The 19,660-nt window shown below is 36.6% G+C and overlaps 1 protein-coding gene across 14 annotated transcripts in view; it reads left to right on the plus strand.

The window, feature by feature from the left end:
- Nucleotides 1-19,493, plus strand: part of LOC128030393 (sodium bicarbonate cotransporter 3) — a 48,184-nt gene extending 28,691 nt beyond the window's left edge. For 3 of the 14 annotated variants that reach the window (XM_052617966.1, XM_052617968.1, XM_052617965.1), the window contains exons 7-26: nt 524-913; nt 3,352-3,467; nt 5,286-5,443; nt 5,569-5,656; nt 6,362-6,508; nt 8,991-9,094; nt 9,813-9,987; nt 10,179-10,312; nt 11,160-11,405; nt 11,485-11,590; nt 11,966-12,127; nt 12,201-12,314; nt 13,165-13,326; nt 13,401-13,652; nt 13,729-13,797; nt 13,908-14,081; nt 14,749-14,880; nt 14,983-15,101; nt 16,654-16,761; nt 17,346-19,493. In XM_052617966.1, the coding sequence (XP_052473926.1) occupies nt 524-913; nt 3,352-3,467; nt 5,286-5,443; nt 5,569-5,656; nt 6,362-6,508; nt 8,991-9,094; nt 9,813-9,987; nt 10,179-10,312; nt 11,160-11,405; nt 11,485-11,590; nt 11,966-12,127; nt 12,201-12,314; nt 13,165-13,326; nt 13,401-13,652; nt 13,729-13,797; nt 13,908-14,081; nt 14,749-14,880; nt 14,983-15,101; nt 16,654-16,761; nt 17,346-17,427 (3,038 nt within the window). In that variant the 3' untranslated portion in view covers nt 17,428-19,493. Of the gene's footprint in view, nt 1-523; nt 914-3,351; nt 3,468-5,285; nt 5,444-5,568; nt 5,657-6,361; nt 6,509-8,990; nt 9,095-9,812; nt 9,988-10,178; nt 10,313-11,159; nt 11,406-11,484; nt 11,591-11,965; nt 12,128-12,200; nt 12,315-13,164; nt 13,327-13,400; nt 13,653-13,728; nt 13,798-13,907; nt 14,082-14,748; nt 14,881-14,982; nt 15,102-15,260; nt 15,313-16,653; nt 16,762-17,345 lie in introns of all 14 variants that reach the window. The other 11 variants (XM_052617974.1, XM_052617973.1, XM_052617976.1 and 8 more) reach the window with 8 other exon arrangements.
- The last annotated feature ends 167 nt before the right edge of the window (nt 19,494-19,660 follow it).

Below are 19,660 nucleotides of genomic sequence, written 5' to 3' on the forward strand. Positions count from 1 at the left end.
GTTTATGTCACTGCATGTGTAACCTTCTTCAAACCAAGCAAAACATTGTATGTATTTCGCACTATTGTTGTATTTTGCTTCATAGAAAAATGTGTATTGATTGTGTTGATTAAACATGTTTACAGCGCATTTTCAACATGTTTTCTGCTTGGCTCAGAGGTTGTTGTGATGCTAAAATAGGCTCCGTTCAGAAACTTCTGTGAAACAGGTCTAACCCAGATTCTTAAGAGTTGAGTGAGTGTTCTGTGATGGTTTACAACCAAAAACAAGCTAGCAAAATTAATTATGATCAGTGTGTGATGGTCATGTCTTTGGGTGTTGGATCATGTAACTGATTTGCGTTGTCCGTTCTTGCCACCATCTCACCTCCTGACTTCATTCTAACACTCCCAGCTCTCTCATCTCAACATATTTGCTTTTATTTTATTCATCAATGTTGTTTATTCCATCTGCAGTCTGTTTACTTTCTTTTCCTCTCTTCGTACTTTTCCCTCATCCTTTTTGACCTCCTTTGGTTCATCAGGAGAGGGTTTCTCAGCTTCCCATCTGTCCCTCCTTAGACGTACCTCCTCCACCTCTATTCCCCCCAGATCGCGCTGTCCCTCCAGAGAGTCTTACGGTTCCCGTTTCTCCCTCATTCTCAACCACCTACTGACGAGTGCCAATTCCTCCCCTCAAAACACGCCGCCCACTGCCCACCGCGCTTCATCATCTCTCCGCTCCCCAGAACCCTCTCAGCAGGGACCACAGCTGCTGGTGGCACAGGGACGGAGAGGGGACATTCCAGAGGTTGTGGTTTTCCCACCCGAAGAGGAGGAGGAGGATCCGCAATCATGGTTTTCCACCACTCTGGAAGAGCGGGTGGTGCATGACCCGGCCAGGCTGGCACAGCTCTTGTCCCCACCGCAGTCAGGCAAATATCCAGCCCATTAGCATGATGTGTCACCTGCATGATACATTTGCTCAGCCTCTCACTCTTTATATTTGTCATTAGTGTTTGAGTCAAGGAAACAGTCACTAATTACATTATTATTATTTTATTTTTTTAATAGACAATGCTCTACACCATGTCCTAATTAGCGATGGGAATTTTGAGTGATTATTTTTGATGATGGCACATGCACTACTGTTCAAACATTTGCATTTAGCAAGGCTGCATTAAATTAATCAATGTGACAACAAAAACGTTTTCATAAAAAAAATAAAAATAAAATAGTACTTCAAAAAATTGCTTTTCTTTTGGACTTTCTATTCATCAAAGAATCCTGGAAAAAATAAATCTCAGTTTCCTCAAAAATGATTTCTGAAGGATCTTAAATTCTAATAATATTTCACAATATTACTGTTTTTACAGCATTTTTAATCAAATAAGTGCAGCCTTGGTGAATTTATGAGACTTTATTTAAAATATTTACAGTTTCATTTTTCATTAAGTACAAAACCAAACCTGTAGTTTTGACATGAAAAACAATATTTGAATAAATAAATAACACATCCTAAACAATCTGGTTATGCATGCTACACTATAAAATATGATTGTGATTTTAACAGACTGATGATTTTAAAAGACTTTTTGGAAGAGTGTTTTGGAAGTGAAAAAGAAATTCCCTTCATATTTTATTGGGGTTTGTTGTTGTTGAAAGAACTGTTTCTTCTTAGTTTTTTCTTTTCGGTTGTGTGCATTATGGTTTTATCTTACATCTAATGTTGTTAAATTAATGTTATTGGAATATTTCAACATTCTGTGTGTTACCATGATGGTGTTTTGTGTTTGCGTGAATGAGACTTTGCCCTTCTCAGCTCGTAGAAAAGCTGTTTGTGATGAGCTTTGGTTCATCATGTGACAATGCTCATCACCACCAGTTTTTGGTGGTTTAACAGTGCATTTATAATGGTTCAAAACAGATATTAGTACTTTTAATATGTTGACTTATTACGGTAATATTTTATCAGTAAATAAAATACGGTACAGTAATAACGTTTATTGTGAATTCAAGTTAAGTCTGTAAAACCTAAAATATTTTTACCATTTTCTTACGGTGAATTTCTGGCAAACACAACTGCTGGTATTTTATTGTAAATGTCACAGGTTTTTTATACTGTGTAGTTTCAGTGCAGTACCTCCAACATTGTCACATTCTCTCCTGTCTCTTTCCCAAACCTGTCTTTCACACCCTGCCATGACTATGACCATGACCAATCCAGATGTTTCCATGAGAGCTTGACTGTCCATATGAGACATTTCGACTTGTTGTTTTATCCTTCCTTGAGAATACACATGAACACAGAACATACATAGCTCCTGCAGTGCTCATACATTAAATACAAAATCCCTCATTATCACACAATTGATGCTTCAAAAGTGTTTAAATACCATTTGGAGCCACAGTATCTCTTGCATACAATTCTGTATCATGCAAGCTTAAAGGTACCTCATTTTGATTTAAAACTTTCGTGTCTGGGTTTGCTAAAGGTCTTCCACGCTCAATGAGGTCACAGATTGCTGCTAGCTATTGGGGCACATGCACACCAGAAACCTGGTCAATAAAATGAATCGCCACAAATAAAGTGCACTTTGAATGGTGGTAGTACCTCACAGGTGCTAATAAATTGTCATGTTGAGGAGCAGAAAGCTTCCTGTGATGCTTTAGTTCATCAGACTCTTGGAATACAAGAAGTAACGAGAGCCTGTTGATATGGGAGTGGGTCATAGGGTCGCTGTTTGTTGTACTTTGCTGTGTTCACCTTGGCAGTGTGTTTGCAAACCTGACCAGGCTCTAACGGCTGACATTAAACGATTGTAATGACTGATTTGTCTGTTCCATGTGTTAACATGGAAGACCATAGAAGGAGGGTCTTTTTGCTACCTTTATTTTTAAGTTTGTTAGATCGAGCAGCAGGCTCAGATAGCAGGGGAGCTTGTTTCCATGAAATGTTATCCCAGGGCTAAATAGTATTACAGTGCCTCTTTAAGGATGTTGGGAGATGGATTTTGATGATTGTGTTGTGTGAAGTTACAATCCTCATGCAGAAGCCAGGAACAGTTTGTTATACCTCAGTTAATGGCTTAACCTTAACCCATTCTTTCATTCCATAAAAAGGTCTATGCAAATTCTCTGGGAATATCACTTTTTAAATGTTTAAAATTCAACCTTACAGCATAGCGTCCATGAATGTACTCACTGTAGTGTGATGTTATCCAGAAAGCATGTGACCTACTCTGCATGTCCACACTCCAGACCACACGATGAGTGTGCAGTTAACCTTCCCTGCATATCAAAGCTTTGAGTCACAAATGAACATCTAAACACTGCCTTCCTCTACCACTTTCCTTTTTTCTCATCCCAACAGGCCTTCTTGCATCCCCCCAGTCGGCCCCGGGGAACCTGGAGAACAGTAAACCCAGTGAAAGCCGTATGAACGGTGGCGGTGGCAGCAGGGAGAACAGCACTGTGGACTTTAGCAGGGTGAGCTGCCTCTACATCATGTCCTGTTGTAAATATTGTTAATGGCTATCACTTAAAGGAATAGTTTATATAAAAGAAAGCTGGCCATCACATGTGTCATTCCTGTATTCCTCTGCTTCCTAGTAGGAGAGTTTGTTAAATAATTGTGGAATAAGAAAGTTTATAATAAAGTTTTTTTATATATATATATATATATATATATATATATATATATATATATATATATATATATATATATATATATATATATATATATTTTTTTTTTTTTTTTTTTTTTTTTTTTTTTCACAAGTGTGCATTTCTACAAACCTTGAGTTTTTCTGTCTTTTTTTTTTTTTTGGTTCTCAAAATTGTTCAGCCCTGGGTTTTGTTTTTGTCTCAGAAAATGCTTATCTAATATAGACCATAATGTAAGTAATCAGGTTCAAAATATAGATAATTATCACAAAATCATTCAAACTGTTTGGGAAGCATTCTTTTCACCACCAACTATTTTTAAAACATGTTATAATGTAATTTAGGATTTGCAAGCAGATTAAGTAAAGTATGGAGTTTAAATTTAAATTGGAGATTATGACTGTTTTTTGGTGCAAAACACTAGCTTTGTAAGTGGATCAAATGACCCATTTAATTACTGGTGAGGAGATTATTCTCGCCATAAAAAGTCTCATGGCAAGTTGATCCAAACACTGAACGCTCTCCGTGTCTGTCTGGTTGGTATCAGGACAGCCAATCACCTTTTCACTGTAGTTGTGGCTCTCTGGGAGGGTGCGGAAAAAGGCCTGCAGTAAGTCTCAACGCTGTTACAGTTTATAACCTGTCTTGCAGTGTGCCGTCTCATCATTGAGTGCTTCATGAGGATGTGTTTGTGACTCTGGTCTTCTGTGATGTCTTCTGGTTTTCATTACTGTATTGAGTGTTGTGATTAAATGATTGTTTGAAGTGTCTTGCGAGAAGGAGCAATGCTTCTTTTAACAATATTGTAGTACTGTGTTTCTAAATCTGAGGCTGTATTAAATCTTCTGTTGCCAGTAGGGTAACATAAGTCTAGCAAATAATTTGTTTCTGTTAAAACATTGTGAATTATTGGTTTGAAAATCTCACAGTCTTATGTTTGTTTTTGTTTCAAAATAAAACAAACTATAGACCGATATCTTTTGGTTTTTTTTGTTTCTGTTTTTCAACAAATGTCTTCCTGGTTCTGGATGAATAACCTCACTGGAAGAAGATGGGCAGTGTTCTTTACCTGGTTTAATTTGATAGTTTATTTTGATTTTGCAATTGGTCCTGCACTTCAGATGATGGCCTGTTTTGTTAGGATTTAAGTGACATCTTCCCATGAAGCCTTATCCTGGTTAGAAAAACGTGACTCGCTAAGAGGAAAAACATTTCTCCAGGCCAAACTGGTCTAGATTCTGCTGTCCTGTGGATTGTGAAATATCACTTCTCTCTCATGTGTCAGTGGTTTGGTGTATGACGTGGTTGTGCAATTGATGTTTTTGTTCATTGTCAATGGTTATCATAGAATTGTTTCTCATCATTTATATTTGTGTTTTTCATAGTTCATCTGAAGTTTGTTGATCACCATGTTAAACTGGCTTAACCAGAGTTATGCGGAAATTCAATTCCTGGAGTCTTGAAACCTGTTTTAATTGATGCATGGTTACCAGAAATGACCAGATTTGCCAGTAGACTACTTTAAATGCCAGCTTTTGTAACTTTTGTAACTACATAACCCCAGTAACCAAAACCATTCTTGAGGTTCATAAACACATAAGCACTACACACCTGATCTTCTACTTATCCGTGCTCTTTTAGGTGGACATGAATTTCATGAAGAAAATTCCTCCAGGCGCTGAGGCTTCAAATGTTTTGGTGGGGGAGGTTGATTTCCTTGAGCGTCCAATCATTGCTTTTATCCGTCTCTCACCTGCTGTTCTTCTCACCGGACTGACTGAAGTGCCCGTTTCAACAAGGTAGCACTCTTTCACCCCTGAAAACATGGCTTGCTTTACACAAACAACCATGAATGGCTTCAGTCTGTCTCTTATTGCTGGCTTTGTATGTGAAGCTTTTTATGCAACTTTTTTTTTTTATACAGATTTCTGTTCTTGTTGTTGGGACCTTCCGGTAAAGGGGGCCAATACCATGAGATTGGCAGGTCAATAGCTACTTTAATGACAGATGAGGTGAGGTATCAACTTTGAATAAGTATTTACTATTCTAGCGTATAGTTATATTAGTAGTAGTATAGCTATAACAGTAGAGCATTGGTTCAATTACCAAAGAACGTATGAACTAAAAAGATGTATACCTTGATTACAATAGGGAAAAAAACATCTGTGGATGGCATAAATGTAAATAATAATGTTATTTGAAATGAATGAAAGGAGTGCTGTCAGAGATAAAAAAGTACAAGTTCAGTCGGTTATACTGTAAGTAAGGTGTTTTTTCTATTTTATTTTATTTATTTATTTTTAAGAAATCTGTTCATTTATTTATACAAGTATACATACATTTACCACTAGTGAAAGCAATACAATTTATTATGTTACAAAATTATGTTTTTTGAACTTTCATCAAAAAATCCTTCAAAATGATCAGGTTACACAGATAACAGTCAACATTGGTAAAAGTAGGAAATGTTTCTTGAGCACCAAATCAGCATTTTAGGATGATTTCTGAAGGATGATGTGACACTGAAAACTGGAAGTAATCACTGCTGAAAATTTCAGCTTTGCCATCACAAGAAAATATTACATACTGTATCAAAATATATTATAATAGGACGAAAGTTCAGCTTGTCTTTAGTCATAATCATAATTTTATGGTTGCAACACTTCCATTTAGTTCTTCATAATCACATTTCCACATTTTCTCTAACACAATGCCAGATCTTTCATGATGTAGCATACAAAGCCAAAGACAGAAATGACCTTCTGTCTGGCATAGATGAGTTCTTGGACCAGGTGACAGTGCTGCCTCCAGGAGAATGGGACCCAACGATACGAATCGAGCCGCCAAAGAGTGTCCCATCTCAGGTAATCAACGCCTCAGAGATGTGGTGTTAGAGCAGATGTTTAGTAGTGTAACCAGAGGTTTGAAAGAAACCTATGGAAGCATATGGGTAGCATTATTCAATTTGGGATGTAATATGCAAAATGACAATGCAATATGTAAAATGCCAATGCATTTCTGTATTTACATTTACATTTTCCAATACATTTGTGCAACGTTTGGTGCAAAATGAAAATGAAAATTAAATTACATAATTTTCATTTGCCATTTACTACACCAGTTTTAATATGTAAAATGAATATTAATTTTAACGCTTTATAAGTTGCAAAATTAAAATGAAAATGTATTACAGAAATGATTAGATATGTCTAACATGTTAAAGCAAAAACTGTGGCAAAATGATCATTTAAATGCTATTTTTCTTAATTGCATTAACACTCACAGTCAAGACACTTACGATTGCATTTTCATTCGGTGTCCCGCAATAAATGTAGCAAAATTCAATGTGCACATTGAAAATGCATTCCGAGCCGATCACGTGTCCCCGCCCTCGCGCCACGTCAATCATTGTGTGAACAAGGCGGGGCTTACAGAAGGTCAGAGACTCAAATCTCAAGGAGCGGATTCAAGTGAGACAAGATGGACAAGACAGTTGGTCCGTGTATGTTTTGATCATTTCGTTTTATGGCTTCAATATTTCATTCGCACTTGTGGGCGGAGCTGAAACGCTGCTTTCATCTGATTGGTCGAATCGCTCCACCTTCAGCTCGGTCTTTTCATTCTTTCAGACAGAATAAGAGTCAGTGCGAGTGAAGCACTGTAATGTCTGAAACCACCGCTCACTGTTAATTAGCATAATATTTGAATCAGATGTAGGTAGCTGGGCACATAATTCGTGCTGCTGAGACCTGCAAATTATTTTCTAGGTTGTAGTATTGTAAGAATATTGTCCCACTGATAAATACAGTGCAAATAGTTCTGTCCCTTTGGATAACAGTGAAGTGGAAATAAAAATCAACAATAGACTGAACAGTTCCATGTCTGTAACATTTACCACTCTCATCTTTTAAGTCATAAGGCACTAGGTATGTGTGTGTGTGTGTGTATGTGTGTGTGTGTGACATTAATAAATAATTGTAAAAATGAATATAGTTACATTTCTAAATAAAAATACTAAAATTAGCTCTATGCTGCTCAGTGCTCCTGTAGCCTACCCCAGAGCGCCCTCTCGCGGCTGTAGACGGTAATGTTTTCTCTTGGTCCTGAATAAATGCGACTTTTAGTCCAGTGAGATTTATATATGTTTTTTTCCTCGTCATGGCGTATTTTTGGACTGATGTAACTTATACCGAAAAATACAGGTAACATTATTATTATTATTTATTATGAGAGTAATTGACACAGACTAGAACTTTAATGTTTCACCCAATTCAGCTCAGATCTTCAGACTCGTCTGACTAGTGTTGCTTGTATAACTGGCCAGACTTACCTTCCCAAAAAATCCTATTTAATTTTATTTCATAAATTTAACTATATTTATTTCCACTTCACTGTTATCCAAAAGGACAGAACTATTTGCACTGTTTTTATCAGTGGGACAATATTCATACAATACTACGACCTAGAAATAATTTGCAGGTCTCAGCAGCACGAATTATGTGCCCAGCTACATCTGATTCAAATATTATGCTAATTAACAGTGAGTGCTTTCAGACATTACAGTGCTTCACTCGCACTGACTCTTATTCTGTCTGAAAGAATGACAAGACCCAGCTGAAGGTGGAGCGATTACACCAATCAGATGAAAGCAGCGTTTCAGCTCTGCCCACAAGTGCGAATGAAATATTGAAGCCATAAACCGAAATGATCAAAACATACACGGACCAACTGTCTTGTCCATCTTGTCTCACTTGAATCCGCTCCTTGAGATTTGAGTCTCTGACCTTCTGTAAGCCCCGCCTTGTTCACACAATGATTGACGTGGCGCGAGGGCGGGGACACGTGATCGGCTCGGAATGCATTTTCAATGTGCACATTGAATTTTGCTACATTTATTGCGGGACACCGAATGAAAATGCAATCGTAAGTGTCTTGACTGTGAGTGTTAATGCAATTAAGAAAAATAGCATTTAAATGATCATTTTGCCACAGTTTTTGCTTTAACATGTTAGACATATCTAATAATTTCTGTAATACATTTTCATTTTAATTTTGCAACTTATAAAGCTTTAAAATTAATATTCATTTTACATATTAAAACTGGTGTAGTAAATGGCAAATGAAAATTATGTAATTTAATTTTCATTTTCATTTTGCACCAAACGTTGCACAAATGTATTGGAAAATGTAAATGTAAATACAGAAATGCATTGCCATTTTACATATTGCATTGTCATTTTGCATATTACATTCCAAATTGAATAATGCTACCCATATGCTTCCATAGAAACCAGCTATGAGCAACAGGGTTAATGGGGTTGTTGTTGTCTTCTTTCATGTGTGCAGGAGAAGAGGAAGATGCCTTCCATGCCTAATGGCTCTTCTCCACTATCAGAGATTATCAAAGAAGAGGAACACCACACTGGTCCTGAACTCCAGAGGACAGGACGGTCAGAGCTAGTCCAACCTCCATCATTTCTATACTGCATGCTTTTTTATTTTATTTTTTTGCATAAGCCATGTTATTTTTTGAGTTTATCTATATTTAAAGCAGGTACCACTACAAGTTTGGATCCATATGAGGTGCAAAGCACAGAGAAATTCATGCCCTAAATATGGCTGATGGGATTATATACATGACTTACTTAGAGGTGTTGTTCTCTTATATTAAGCCAGTAAGGTGTCTGGACATTGAGGACATGTATAAATGTGTGTCAAACCTGAACCCTGGTGAACAAAGTGTTAGGGAGAGAGAGAGAGAGAGAAGGGGGTGGTGTTGGATTTACTTAAGTCTCTTTTGATGAAGGAGAACCTTATTAAATGGGCATTAAATGGAGGGGGGTAAAAATGTTTTTATGGTGCAAATTTTGTAAGCCTTTCATGTTGGAGGTATTAAATAAAGGCGGTATATTTAACAGTGGCGCCCATCCTTTGATGTGCAGCTTAAAATGGTCGGCTGGAGACAGTTGTGTAAGAGAGACGTCCATTAAGACGTGTTTTAACGGTGGTATTTTACATAGTTAACTTCACTGTTATACCCAACAGTCATTCATCATTTCTATTTATTAGAAGTTAGTGGATATGTAAAAAGACAAAATATATAACAACAACATTTAACAACCAATTTTTTTTTACATTTTATCCTTTTATTTTCTTTCTTTATCACAGGATATTTGGGGGTCTGGTGTTAGATGTTAAGAGGAAAGCTCCGTTTTACTGGAGCGATGTGCGAGATGCTCTCAGCCTGCAGTGTCTGGCCTCCATCCTTTTCCTCTATTGTGCCTGCATGTCCCCTGTCATCACCTTCGGAGGCCTTCTGGGGGAAGCCACCAAAAACAACATAGTGAGTCAGACTTGCCTCTGTCTGGAAAGAGTAATGGAGGATCATTCTCTTGAGTGGAACTCTGAGCATTGATCATACTCCTTCCCTATCTATGCCTTAAAAGATATCATTTCTGCTTCCACAGAATGTGTTTATTCTTTGTTTGAAACTCTCCCACGTCGCTAACATTTTTTTGTCTGTGTTTGTTTTAGAGTGCCATCGAGTCTCTGTTTGGAGCTTCACTGACTGGTGTGGCCTTCTCCTTGTTTTCTGGTCAGCCTCTCACTATCCTGGGCAGCACTGGGCCAGTTCTAGTCTTTGAGAAGATTCTGTTTAAGTTCTGCAGGTGAGGGAGACTCGCTTTCATGAATGACACAATGTTTCTCATTTTACATTACATTAATATGTTATTCTCACATTTTAGAGGTTATGCTGAAAAACTGGAAAAGTTTGTGACTATTTTATGTAGTTGAAGTTTTATGTGGTTAAATTTGAGCTGTTGTATTACGTTCCATGAAATGATTCATTAAGATGAACAGTTTTGAACTGACTCGAACTAAACCAAACTTACATTACCAACGTATTGGCCAAATAACAATCTAATGAATATCATTGTGATTAACTGAATCCTTTATTTTATTTAGCTTGCAAACTTACATATTAATGAATGTTGAGTACTTCACCCTGAAATTTTTATGAAATATCAGCACTCTTGTCATGCTGTTTGTCCAGTCAAATTATTGGCTTTTAACTAACAATTGTTTAAAAAAGTTAAAGTATATAAAATTATCAAAAAGAATAACATATGACATAACTACATAACTACAATTTAGAATATAAATACAGTTCTGATTGCCTTCTTTTGTGAAAGGTTGATTTTTATACTATGAGTACCATAGCGCCATCTGCTGGTACAGGAAAGAGTTGATGGAGCAACACACATTTTAAGTTCAGTATAGCCTCATTTTGATCCTACTGTGCAATTATCCAAACCCATCAGTGTCTGTATGTTTTTTGCAGCAATACATAAATAAAAATGCATAATTGTTTGGTTTCAAAAGTCCTTTTATCCCTTCTCTATACAAAAACACATTGCTGGTTATATGAATCCCACAGAAGATACTTAGGTTTCTTAATTTAGCAGATGCTTTAATCCAGATAGTGATATATAACATCTGTTTGTCTCTCCTCAGTGACTACGGTCTGTCCTACCTCCCTCTGCGCACTAGCATTGGCCTGTGGACGGCCTTCTTGTGCATTGTGTTGGTTGCCACAGACGCCAGCTCTCTAGTGTGCTATATAACAAGATTCACAGAGGAAGCCTTCGCTGCTCTCATCTGCCTCATTTTCATTTATGAGGCCTTGGAGAAACTCTTCCAGCTGGGGGAGATGTTCCCTTTCAACATGCACGACAATTTGGACAACCTCACGTTTAACACGTAAGGAAATATTTACCTTGCTTTTGATTGTTTTATGTTATGCAGTATGTTTATTATGTGTTACTTTTTTTTTTCTTAGATGTCAGTGTTCACCTCCATCCAATATCACAGAGAAGATGGTTCAGGCTTGGAATCAGTCAGATTTTAATCCTGAGACCATAAACTGGAGTGAGCTCGATGTGCCAGTAAGCATTTCTTTCGTCAGACTACGGTTGAAGTGTTTTTAACAATGCTGCCAAAGTTAACATTAGAAGGAGAAGTATGATAAAGGCATTAAACACTGACTTAATTTTACCTGTCCAGTTTCAAAAGACATCAAAATAAAGTGGACAGTCAGAATAAGGACAGTTTTAAGTATGTTTTTTTAGTAAATGAAAAAGAAACAACTTTTTTACAGCTATTTGTTTTTCTGAATCAAATGCCTGTGGAGCTTTTAACAAAAGTAAACTAATTTTCTTTTTTTTCTTTTTTTTTGTACTGTTGTTTTTTATCATTAAAGCTTAACATCTTTATCGAATATATTTAATTATCACTCGCTATTCATTTTTCTCTTTTTAAAGGATTGCAAGAAACTCCATGGCGAGTTTGTGGGTCCTGCTTGCGGGCATAATGGCCCGTACATCCCTGACGTATTGTTCTGGTCTGTCATTCTGTTCTTCACCACTTTCTTCCTGTCATCCTTCCTCAAGCAGTTCAAGACCAAGCGCTATTTCCCCACTAAGGTCAGCAGAGTCATGTGCAGATCATGTGCTGATAGAGTGTTATTTACTCTAACGTTTAGTTTCTGTCCTCCAGGTCCGCTCTTCAATCAGTGACTTTGCAGTTTTTCTAACCATCTTGATTATGGTCTTGGTTGATTACCTGGTGGGCGTCCCCTCTCCTAAACTACACGTCCCAGATACCTTTGAGGTACTATAAATGTAATTGTCTATTATTAGTTAGTTTTTGGTCATCTTAATTTGATGAGTTGTTGAACTAGATTTAACAAAACATGTTTGTCTGGTTTTTGGACTTTTGACCTTTGACCTTTGACCTTTCCACTCTTCTAAATTTGCCCAGTAGTTATTTTACAAAGAAAAGTTGGTACAGTGTTTCTCAGAAGCTATATATCTTCGAAAAAACAGTTTAAATGAGTGCATCATCATGTGAATGGAGGCAAAACTTTGTTGTAAATAGTCCATAATAAACAGAAAAGGCACTTAGCAGGTCTTCGTTGACTCTAAGCCACTCCAGCTGTTTCTGCTTTCTGTTATCCTGCTGAGCTTTGACTGTTGATTTAACCTCTCTTGTTTTTCTGTAAAGCCTATGAACCAGGTGCTTCACTTTTTTTGGAAGTATTGCCCTTTATCAGTAATGCTCAGTAGTTTAATAATGTTAAAATGTTAGGAAGTTGATACTTTTATTCCGCTAGGACATTTTCAATTGAATAAAAGTGACAGAAAGTGATTTATAAAGTTAGAAAAGCTATTTCAATTTCAAATAAATGCTGGTCATTAAATGTCATTAAACTGTGTGTGTTTTTAAAGATTAGCTTTATTTGAATATTAGATAATGGCAAAGGTGGTCTAAATGTAAAAATAGGACAAATAAGCATATATAAAATTGAAAATACAATACAGATACCAATAAAGTAAGCATTCTCTAATATAAACTGATAACTGATATTACACAAATAAATGTGCACCCACATTAAAACACATTTTATGTTTATTATAAAGTAAAGAACATTAATGTAAAGTGTTTTCCTTCTGTCCAAAAGCCCACCTCTAAGAGCCGGGGCTGGCTGATCTCTCCTCTGGGCGATAACCCCACATGGACGTTGTTTGCAGCAGCCATTCCTGCCCTTCTGTGCACCATCCTCATCTTCATGGATCAGCAGATCACCGCTGTCATCATCAACCGTAAGGAACACAAGCTCAAGGTCAGTTCGGGCCCCGATCCTGTCTGTCAGAGTACTGCAGTGATCCTGGGGCTCATGATTCTGTTCTTCTGCAGAAAGGCTGTGGGTATCATCTTGACCTGCTAGTGGTGGCCGTGATGCTCGGTGTGTGTTCTGTGATGGGCTTGCCCTGGTTTGTCGCTGCCACCGTCCTCTCCATCTCTCATGTCAACAGTTTAAAGGTGGAGTCTGAGTGCTCGGCCCCGGGAGAACAGCCCAAATTTTTGGGTATTCTTGAGCAGAGAGTCACTGGGCTCATGATCTTCGTGCTTATGGGTCTGTCTGTCTTCATGACATCTATTCTAAAGGTATGCCTCTGTTTAACTGTATTTTTAATTGTCATTTTTATTTTTCTTAATGAGTTTGTTTCTAATTTCTCTCTAGTTTATCCCAATGCCCGTGTTGTATGGAGTGTTCCTCTACATGGGTGTGTCCTCACTCAAAGGCATACAGGTTAGCACACTTTATTTAATTACAGGATTGATGCACGTCTTATACATGCAGCTGAAACGAAGGCTATGATGGATGGGGGTCATATTGTTTGTGTATTCGTTGCACTGCAGTTCTTTGACCGTATTAAGCTGTTTGGGATGCCTGCAAAGCACCAGCCTGACTTGATCTACCTGAGATATGTGCCGCTGTGGAAGGTTCACATATTCACAATAGTTCAGCTCACCTGCCTGGTACTGCTGTGGGTCATCAAAGCTTCTGCTGCCGCGGTGGTCTTCCCTATGATGGTACGTTTAAAATTCACATAGTTCCCCTTTACACCTGGTATTAACAAGCGTTTTGTGTATTTGATATTGTGTTGTGTCTCCAGTGTGATTAGATAACGCTTACCTGCACAAAAAAAAAATCACCATTTCAGATGTTGTGTAAACTGAAACCCTGACCGATATTCAAAACACTTCAAAATGATAGTTTGTCATTTCTTGCTGCTTTTTTTTTTCTTTACAAACAATTCAAAGGGATTGGAATGGTTTTAAAGAGTTATTTTTGGGTAGAAAAATTGCATTTCAAGTGTAATCCAGTAAAGTCCTACAATATATAATGAAATATTGTTGATTAGATATCTTTTTCACATTGCAAGAATAAAATACAAATGACAGCTCCATCAAAGTGATGTACATTTTATGATAATTTGTAGCATAACCTCATTATTGCATATTATTTGTGCAGCTTTCTTAATAATAAAAAAAAAATCGAATTTATTTTGCTCTTGCTACATAAGTTGATTTATCTCAGAGAGAGAGTTAAGCACATAAATTCGATCAAATCTATGCATGCTCGTAGAGTACATTTAGAATTTATTATTTTTTTAAACTTCATTCAGATTCTACTGCTAATAATCAATTATTACATGTTTTAGTTTGTTTTACATGGTCTTGTATTTGCCTTCTGTAGGTTCTTGCTCTGGTATTTGTGAGGAAGCTTCTGGATTTCTGCTTTTTGAAGAGGGAGCTTAGCTGGTTGGATGACCTAATGCCAGAAAGCAAGAAGAAAAAGGAAGACGACAAAAAGAAAAAGGCTAAGGAGGTACTTGTTCAGGATGTGGATATTGCACAGTGAAAGTTTAGAGATAGCTGTCCCATTCCCTTTTCATAGGCATTTAACTTTATCTTCTCTTGATAAAAAAAGAGACCTCTTGATGTGTGTAACCAGGAAGCACAGTGCTTGATGGAGGCTGAAGGAGCAATGGAGGGCCCCTATGATAATGGTGATCACCTGGAAATCCCAGTGAAGAGCCTTAAAGTCAGGTTGGTGAAAGTAGATTGCTTATATATGGTTAGATTTCACAGGATGTCTTACATATTGCAGCTAAGGCATTTCTTTGATGTGGGTTTCTTTCAAACACCCTGTGTTGGCCTCATTCAGGGGCTCATTCAGTAAGTTTTGGCCTGTTTCTTTTGAAACAGATCTGACAGCGTAGTCTCCGACACCTCATACGAGGAAGACACGAGCAGATTGGTTGGTCTTTTGTCTACTTGCAGGCCTGCTTGAGTTCTGGTTACCACATACTTTCTCTTTACAGCTATTAATCATCACTTACATTTAATTAACGCAGAGTATTTTACACTGTGTGAGTGCATTGTTAAGAGTCAAATCTTCCTCTAACAGCTCAGCTCCACTCATCGTCTCCCAATGCAGAACAGCTTCAGATGATGCTTGTTGCTCATGATTTACATTGTAGGGCTGCATTATTAATCGCATGCGATTGTCAGGCATGTCGCGTCAGTAAAGCTGGTTCTGTGATTAGCAGTAAATGTTTTACCACCTGCTTTCAAATGGAGCGGCACTTACTACACAGAGCTGTAGTTCGCTGACAAGCTACGCAATATCACGTTCATAATCTAATGTGATTCATCTGCGATTATGAACCCGATATTGCGTAGCTTGTTAGCGAACTACGGCTCTGTATATTAAGTGCCACTCCATTTGAAAACAGGTGATGATATTAACTGCTAATCACAGAACCAGCTTTACTAAAGAGACACGCATAACAATTGCATGCAATTAATCTTGCAGCCCTAGTCAGTTTATGCAGTTATGTGGTTAGGTACAGGTGCTGGTCATATAATTAGAATATCATCAAAAAGTTGATTTCACTAATTCCATTCAAAAAGTTAAACTTGTATATTAAATTCATTCATTACACACAGACTGATATATTTCAATTTCATTCATTTTATTTGTGAAGGTCTTAAAAAAGTTCTTAAAGTCTTAAATTTGAGCTAAAAATCTAGAAAATACTCTGATTTTACATTAAGAATAAATTACAATTTATAAATGTACACATTTTTAAATGGTCTGGTGTTATTAAACCATTACTTCAGTTATAGGTTGCACTGTGAATATGATTTTTCTTTGAGAGTCCGAGGATTGATTGTTGTTCTTGTTTGGGAAGTTCGGTCCATTTTGTCTCAGATCTGCTTAGTGTTCATTTCATAGTTACTTTATCTTATCTGGAGGGGTCTTATTGAAGAAAAACTATTCCAAACGGTTGATTTGCTTTCAGCAAGGGAGCAAGTAGACCTTTGTCTATCTGCTGGTGGAGATGACTCAATCAAGGTGCTTTGATTACTAACATGACAATTGCTCATGAACATCATCACAACAACATTAAATGCTCACCTCTGAAATAACACACAGGTTCTGCGCTGGGAAGGCTTTCCTTGGTTCATCTCATGTGATTTCCTTGCTTTATTAATCAAAAGGCCATCAAGCACAGTGCTGGTGAACAGGAAGAGAAATGAGTGTGTTAAAGTGTGGCCGACCAGCTGTAAGTGCTCTGGTGTGTCTTTTCTGCAGCACTGACCCCTCTATGGTTAACATATCTGATGAGATGCCCAAAACTGCTGTGTGGAAAGCTGTTGCCATGAGCTCTGACAGTGCCAAAGTATTGAAACCTAGTGCCAGGTATAGCCATTGTCCCTCTAACCTCGTGCCTGTTTTTCTCCTGCATAGCTGTACAGAACAATGGTATATTTTTCATCAGCCTGTTTGCCCAAGTTTACATTTTAATCTGTATTGTTAAATTTGATTCAGTGCAACTACTTATACAGGACAGTGTTTATGAATAGTTTATTTAATTCTAAATATATAAAAATGTTATATTCATAAAGTTTATTAGTTTATATTAAATTTTTTGGCATAAAGGAAAACAATAACATCAATTTAAAACTAAAAATTATAATATTGTTTATTTATTTTATAAAAGTATATTTTTAAATAAATAAAAAAAATACATTTTATAAAAAATATTAGTTTGCTTATTTTTATTGATCATGTTTTTATTTATTATCTTCATGTGACCAGGCCTCTATCCATTGTTTATAAATTTGCTGGATTTGCTTTTAAATATTCCTTTGAATGACGTTGTTTGCGCTTCATTGGTTGTGATATTGTGTGTTACAAGTATGACGATATTAACATTTAGAAAAATGTTGCTGGGAATCTGCTTCGAATAAATGTTTCCTTAATCTTTTGTTTTTGTTTTACAGAGAAGAGAAGATGGTTTGTATTAAGATCAATGTAGAAGACGAGCAAGGGGATAAATGTGTGGATACAGAGACATCTTTATGATAGACAGACTTTAAGAGCTCACTGTGGACACTTGCAGGGCCCTTCCCAGAATCCTCTAATCTGTTGCTCTGTTCCTTTGGCCCTACCAACCTGCCTAAGTCCAGCCAAAGGTAGAGATGCCCGAAAGAGGGCTGAGAAATGACTTCCAGGTATATTTATCTAAGTTTCTATTTTTAACCAAACCAACAAACCTTTTTATTTTGTACTTTTAGTTTTTAATATGAATAAAGCACCATGATTTCTAGCATATACTGTAGGGTATGTTATGTAGAACTCAAGACTCTTAGGTTTCATATTTTTATTTCATTTTGTTATTTATTTTTTCTTGAGATAGATATGAAGACGAAGTCTTTTAGAATTAGTTTTACACTCCAAAATCTTATTTCTCATGGTACCACAGTTTTCTGATTATCACCCTGGATGTTTTTCAAGTACATTAAAATGATGTTTGTTGCAGGGTGCCGCTTTTTTTTTTTTATATATAAATGCATATATGAGAAAACGTCTCACTGAGACCAAAGTTGGTGACATTAGGCTGCATGACAGACCTTCCGAACTACTGGAAAAAGAGTGTGCAAAGCGAACACTTCAAAATGTCACATGAAGGACATTTAAATATGAATTACAACGTAAATTATTATTATTGTGCTTTGTAACAATGTCATTCCAATTGACGGTCTGACAGATTACTTGATTTATGTACAAATTCTATATTATAACAGTCAGATTGAGAACAAAGTGAGATCAATTCTTGCAGTCACTCTGAAAATAAATAGCAGTTCAGAAAATTCAACCTTAAGTAATGTAAATTGAGAGTTTTCCCCCACGTTTATTTTTAAGTGTTTATATTAATTCTCTTTTTAGTGTTGTAAAAGAGAATTTTGTATTGTTAGTACTTATGATTTGTTCAATGTGTTAATCAACTAATTTATTAATGGTCATTTAATGGTTAAGCCGGCGATGCAGAGGTATGATGGAGGAAGGACTGCTGCAGTGTTGTTGGCCTGTCATTTCTTTCCTCTTCTGTTACTGGTGTTAATGTGCACTTTAGGTAGGCTTGCCATCGCGGCTGTAGGCCTGACAACAACTGATTTAATCTAGAGTAGTCTCAGGAAACTTTGCACTCTTTCCCCACACTTTGAAAAAAAATCACATGTCCTCCTTTTTACTCTTCATTTTAATGAGACATGTCTTTTAATATTACACTGGACAAAATAGTTGTGCCATTGCCATTTTGTTCATGCCAAAAACATTTAACAGTCTACAGATGTTGACCTTTTTTGCAAAGTGTCAATTATATATATATAAAGAGAGAGAGAATTTCTTTTGAACTGGTTTATACTGCGTGAAAGCTTATTTCCACCATGGATAAAAAAGAAAAAGAAAAAAGGTAATTCAGATTTTCTTTTCTTGCAATTAAAAAAAAATAAAAAAATTATTGTGAATTGCAAGGGGGAAAAGTCTGAATTGTTAGATAAAAGGTAGAATCTACTTTGTATTTTTTAGTCTGTGGTGAAAACTTCCATAGGTTTAGGAGTTGACAAGTATAGCTCATTTGTATTTTGGTATACATGCAGTAGTAAACCAGCTTGCTCACAGCCCTTCATAGATCCCACAGTGAAAATGAAATACCTCTGACTGCTATACTGTATGTGAAAGCACTCTTTGATTTGTAAATCAGTAGGTTCATTCTGTACACTTTCATTCTTGCTGCAAGTTGCTTGTTAAATGATGACCAATAAATGCTGGAGTCTGTGGGTGGGAATAAAAATGTAATATCCTCCTTCAGATTTTCAGTCATATGCAGTTAGTACCTTCCTTTAGCCTTTTGAAGTAAGACTTTGAACAAGTATTGCTGCCGTGGTGTTCTGAGCTTCTGTCTGCACAATGTACATGTAATTTGACAGAAATCTGCTCAGTTTAGACCGATGTTTCCCTTTTGGCCAAATCAATATTTAAGAAAATGTAGAACATTTAGTTTTGAATTTGTACAAAATACACACACAGGGGAGAGAGCTGTCTTTTGTAATGTTGAAGTTGTCTATTAAAGGAAAAATGGAAATGTGTCTTAAGCGTTTGTGTTGGTTTTTAATGTGTGGGATTTTTCCTGAATAATCCATAGTTCTACTGCGGGTTGCATGAATCTTCAAACGACAATAGATCATTAAAAATGGCAGCATTTAAAATAAGTTCCTGATTATAGTTTTGTTTTGAACATGCTCTGATAAGATTA

This window comes from Carassius gibelio, chromosome A16 (genome assembly GCF_023724105.1).
Source record: "Carassius gibelio isolate Cgi1373 ecotype wild population from Czech Republic chromosome A16, carGib1.2-hapl.c, whole genome shotgun sequence".
Taxonomy (NCBI): domain Eukaryota; kingdom Metazoa; phylum Chordata; class Actinopteri; order Cypriniformes; family Cyprinidae; genus Carassius; species Carassius gibelio.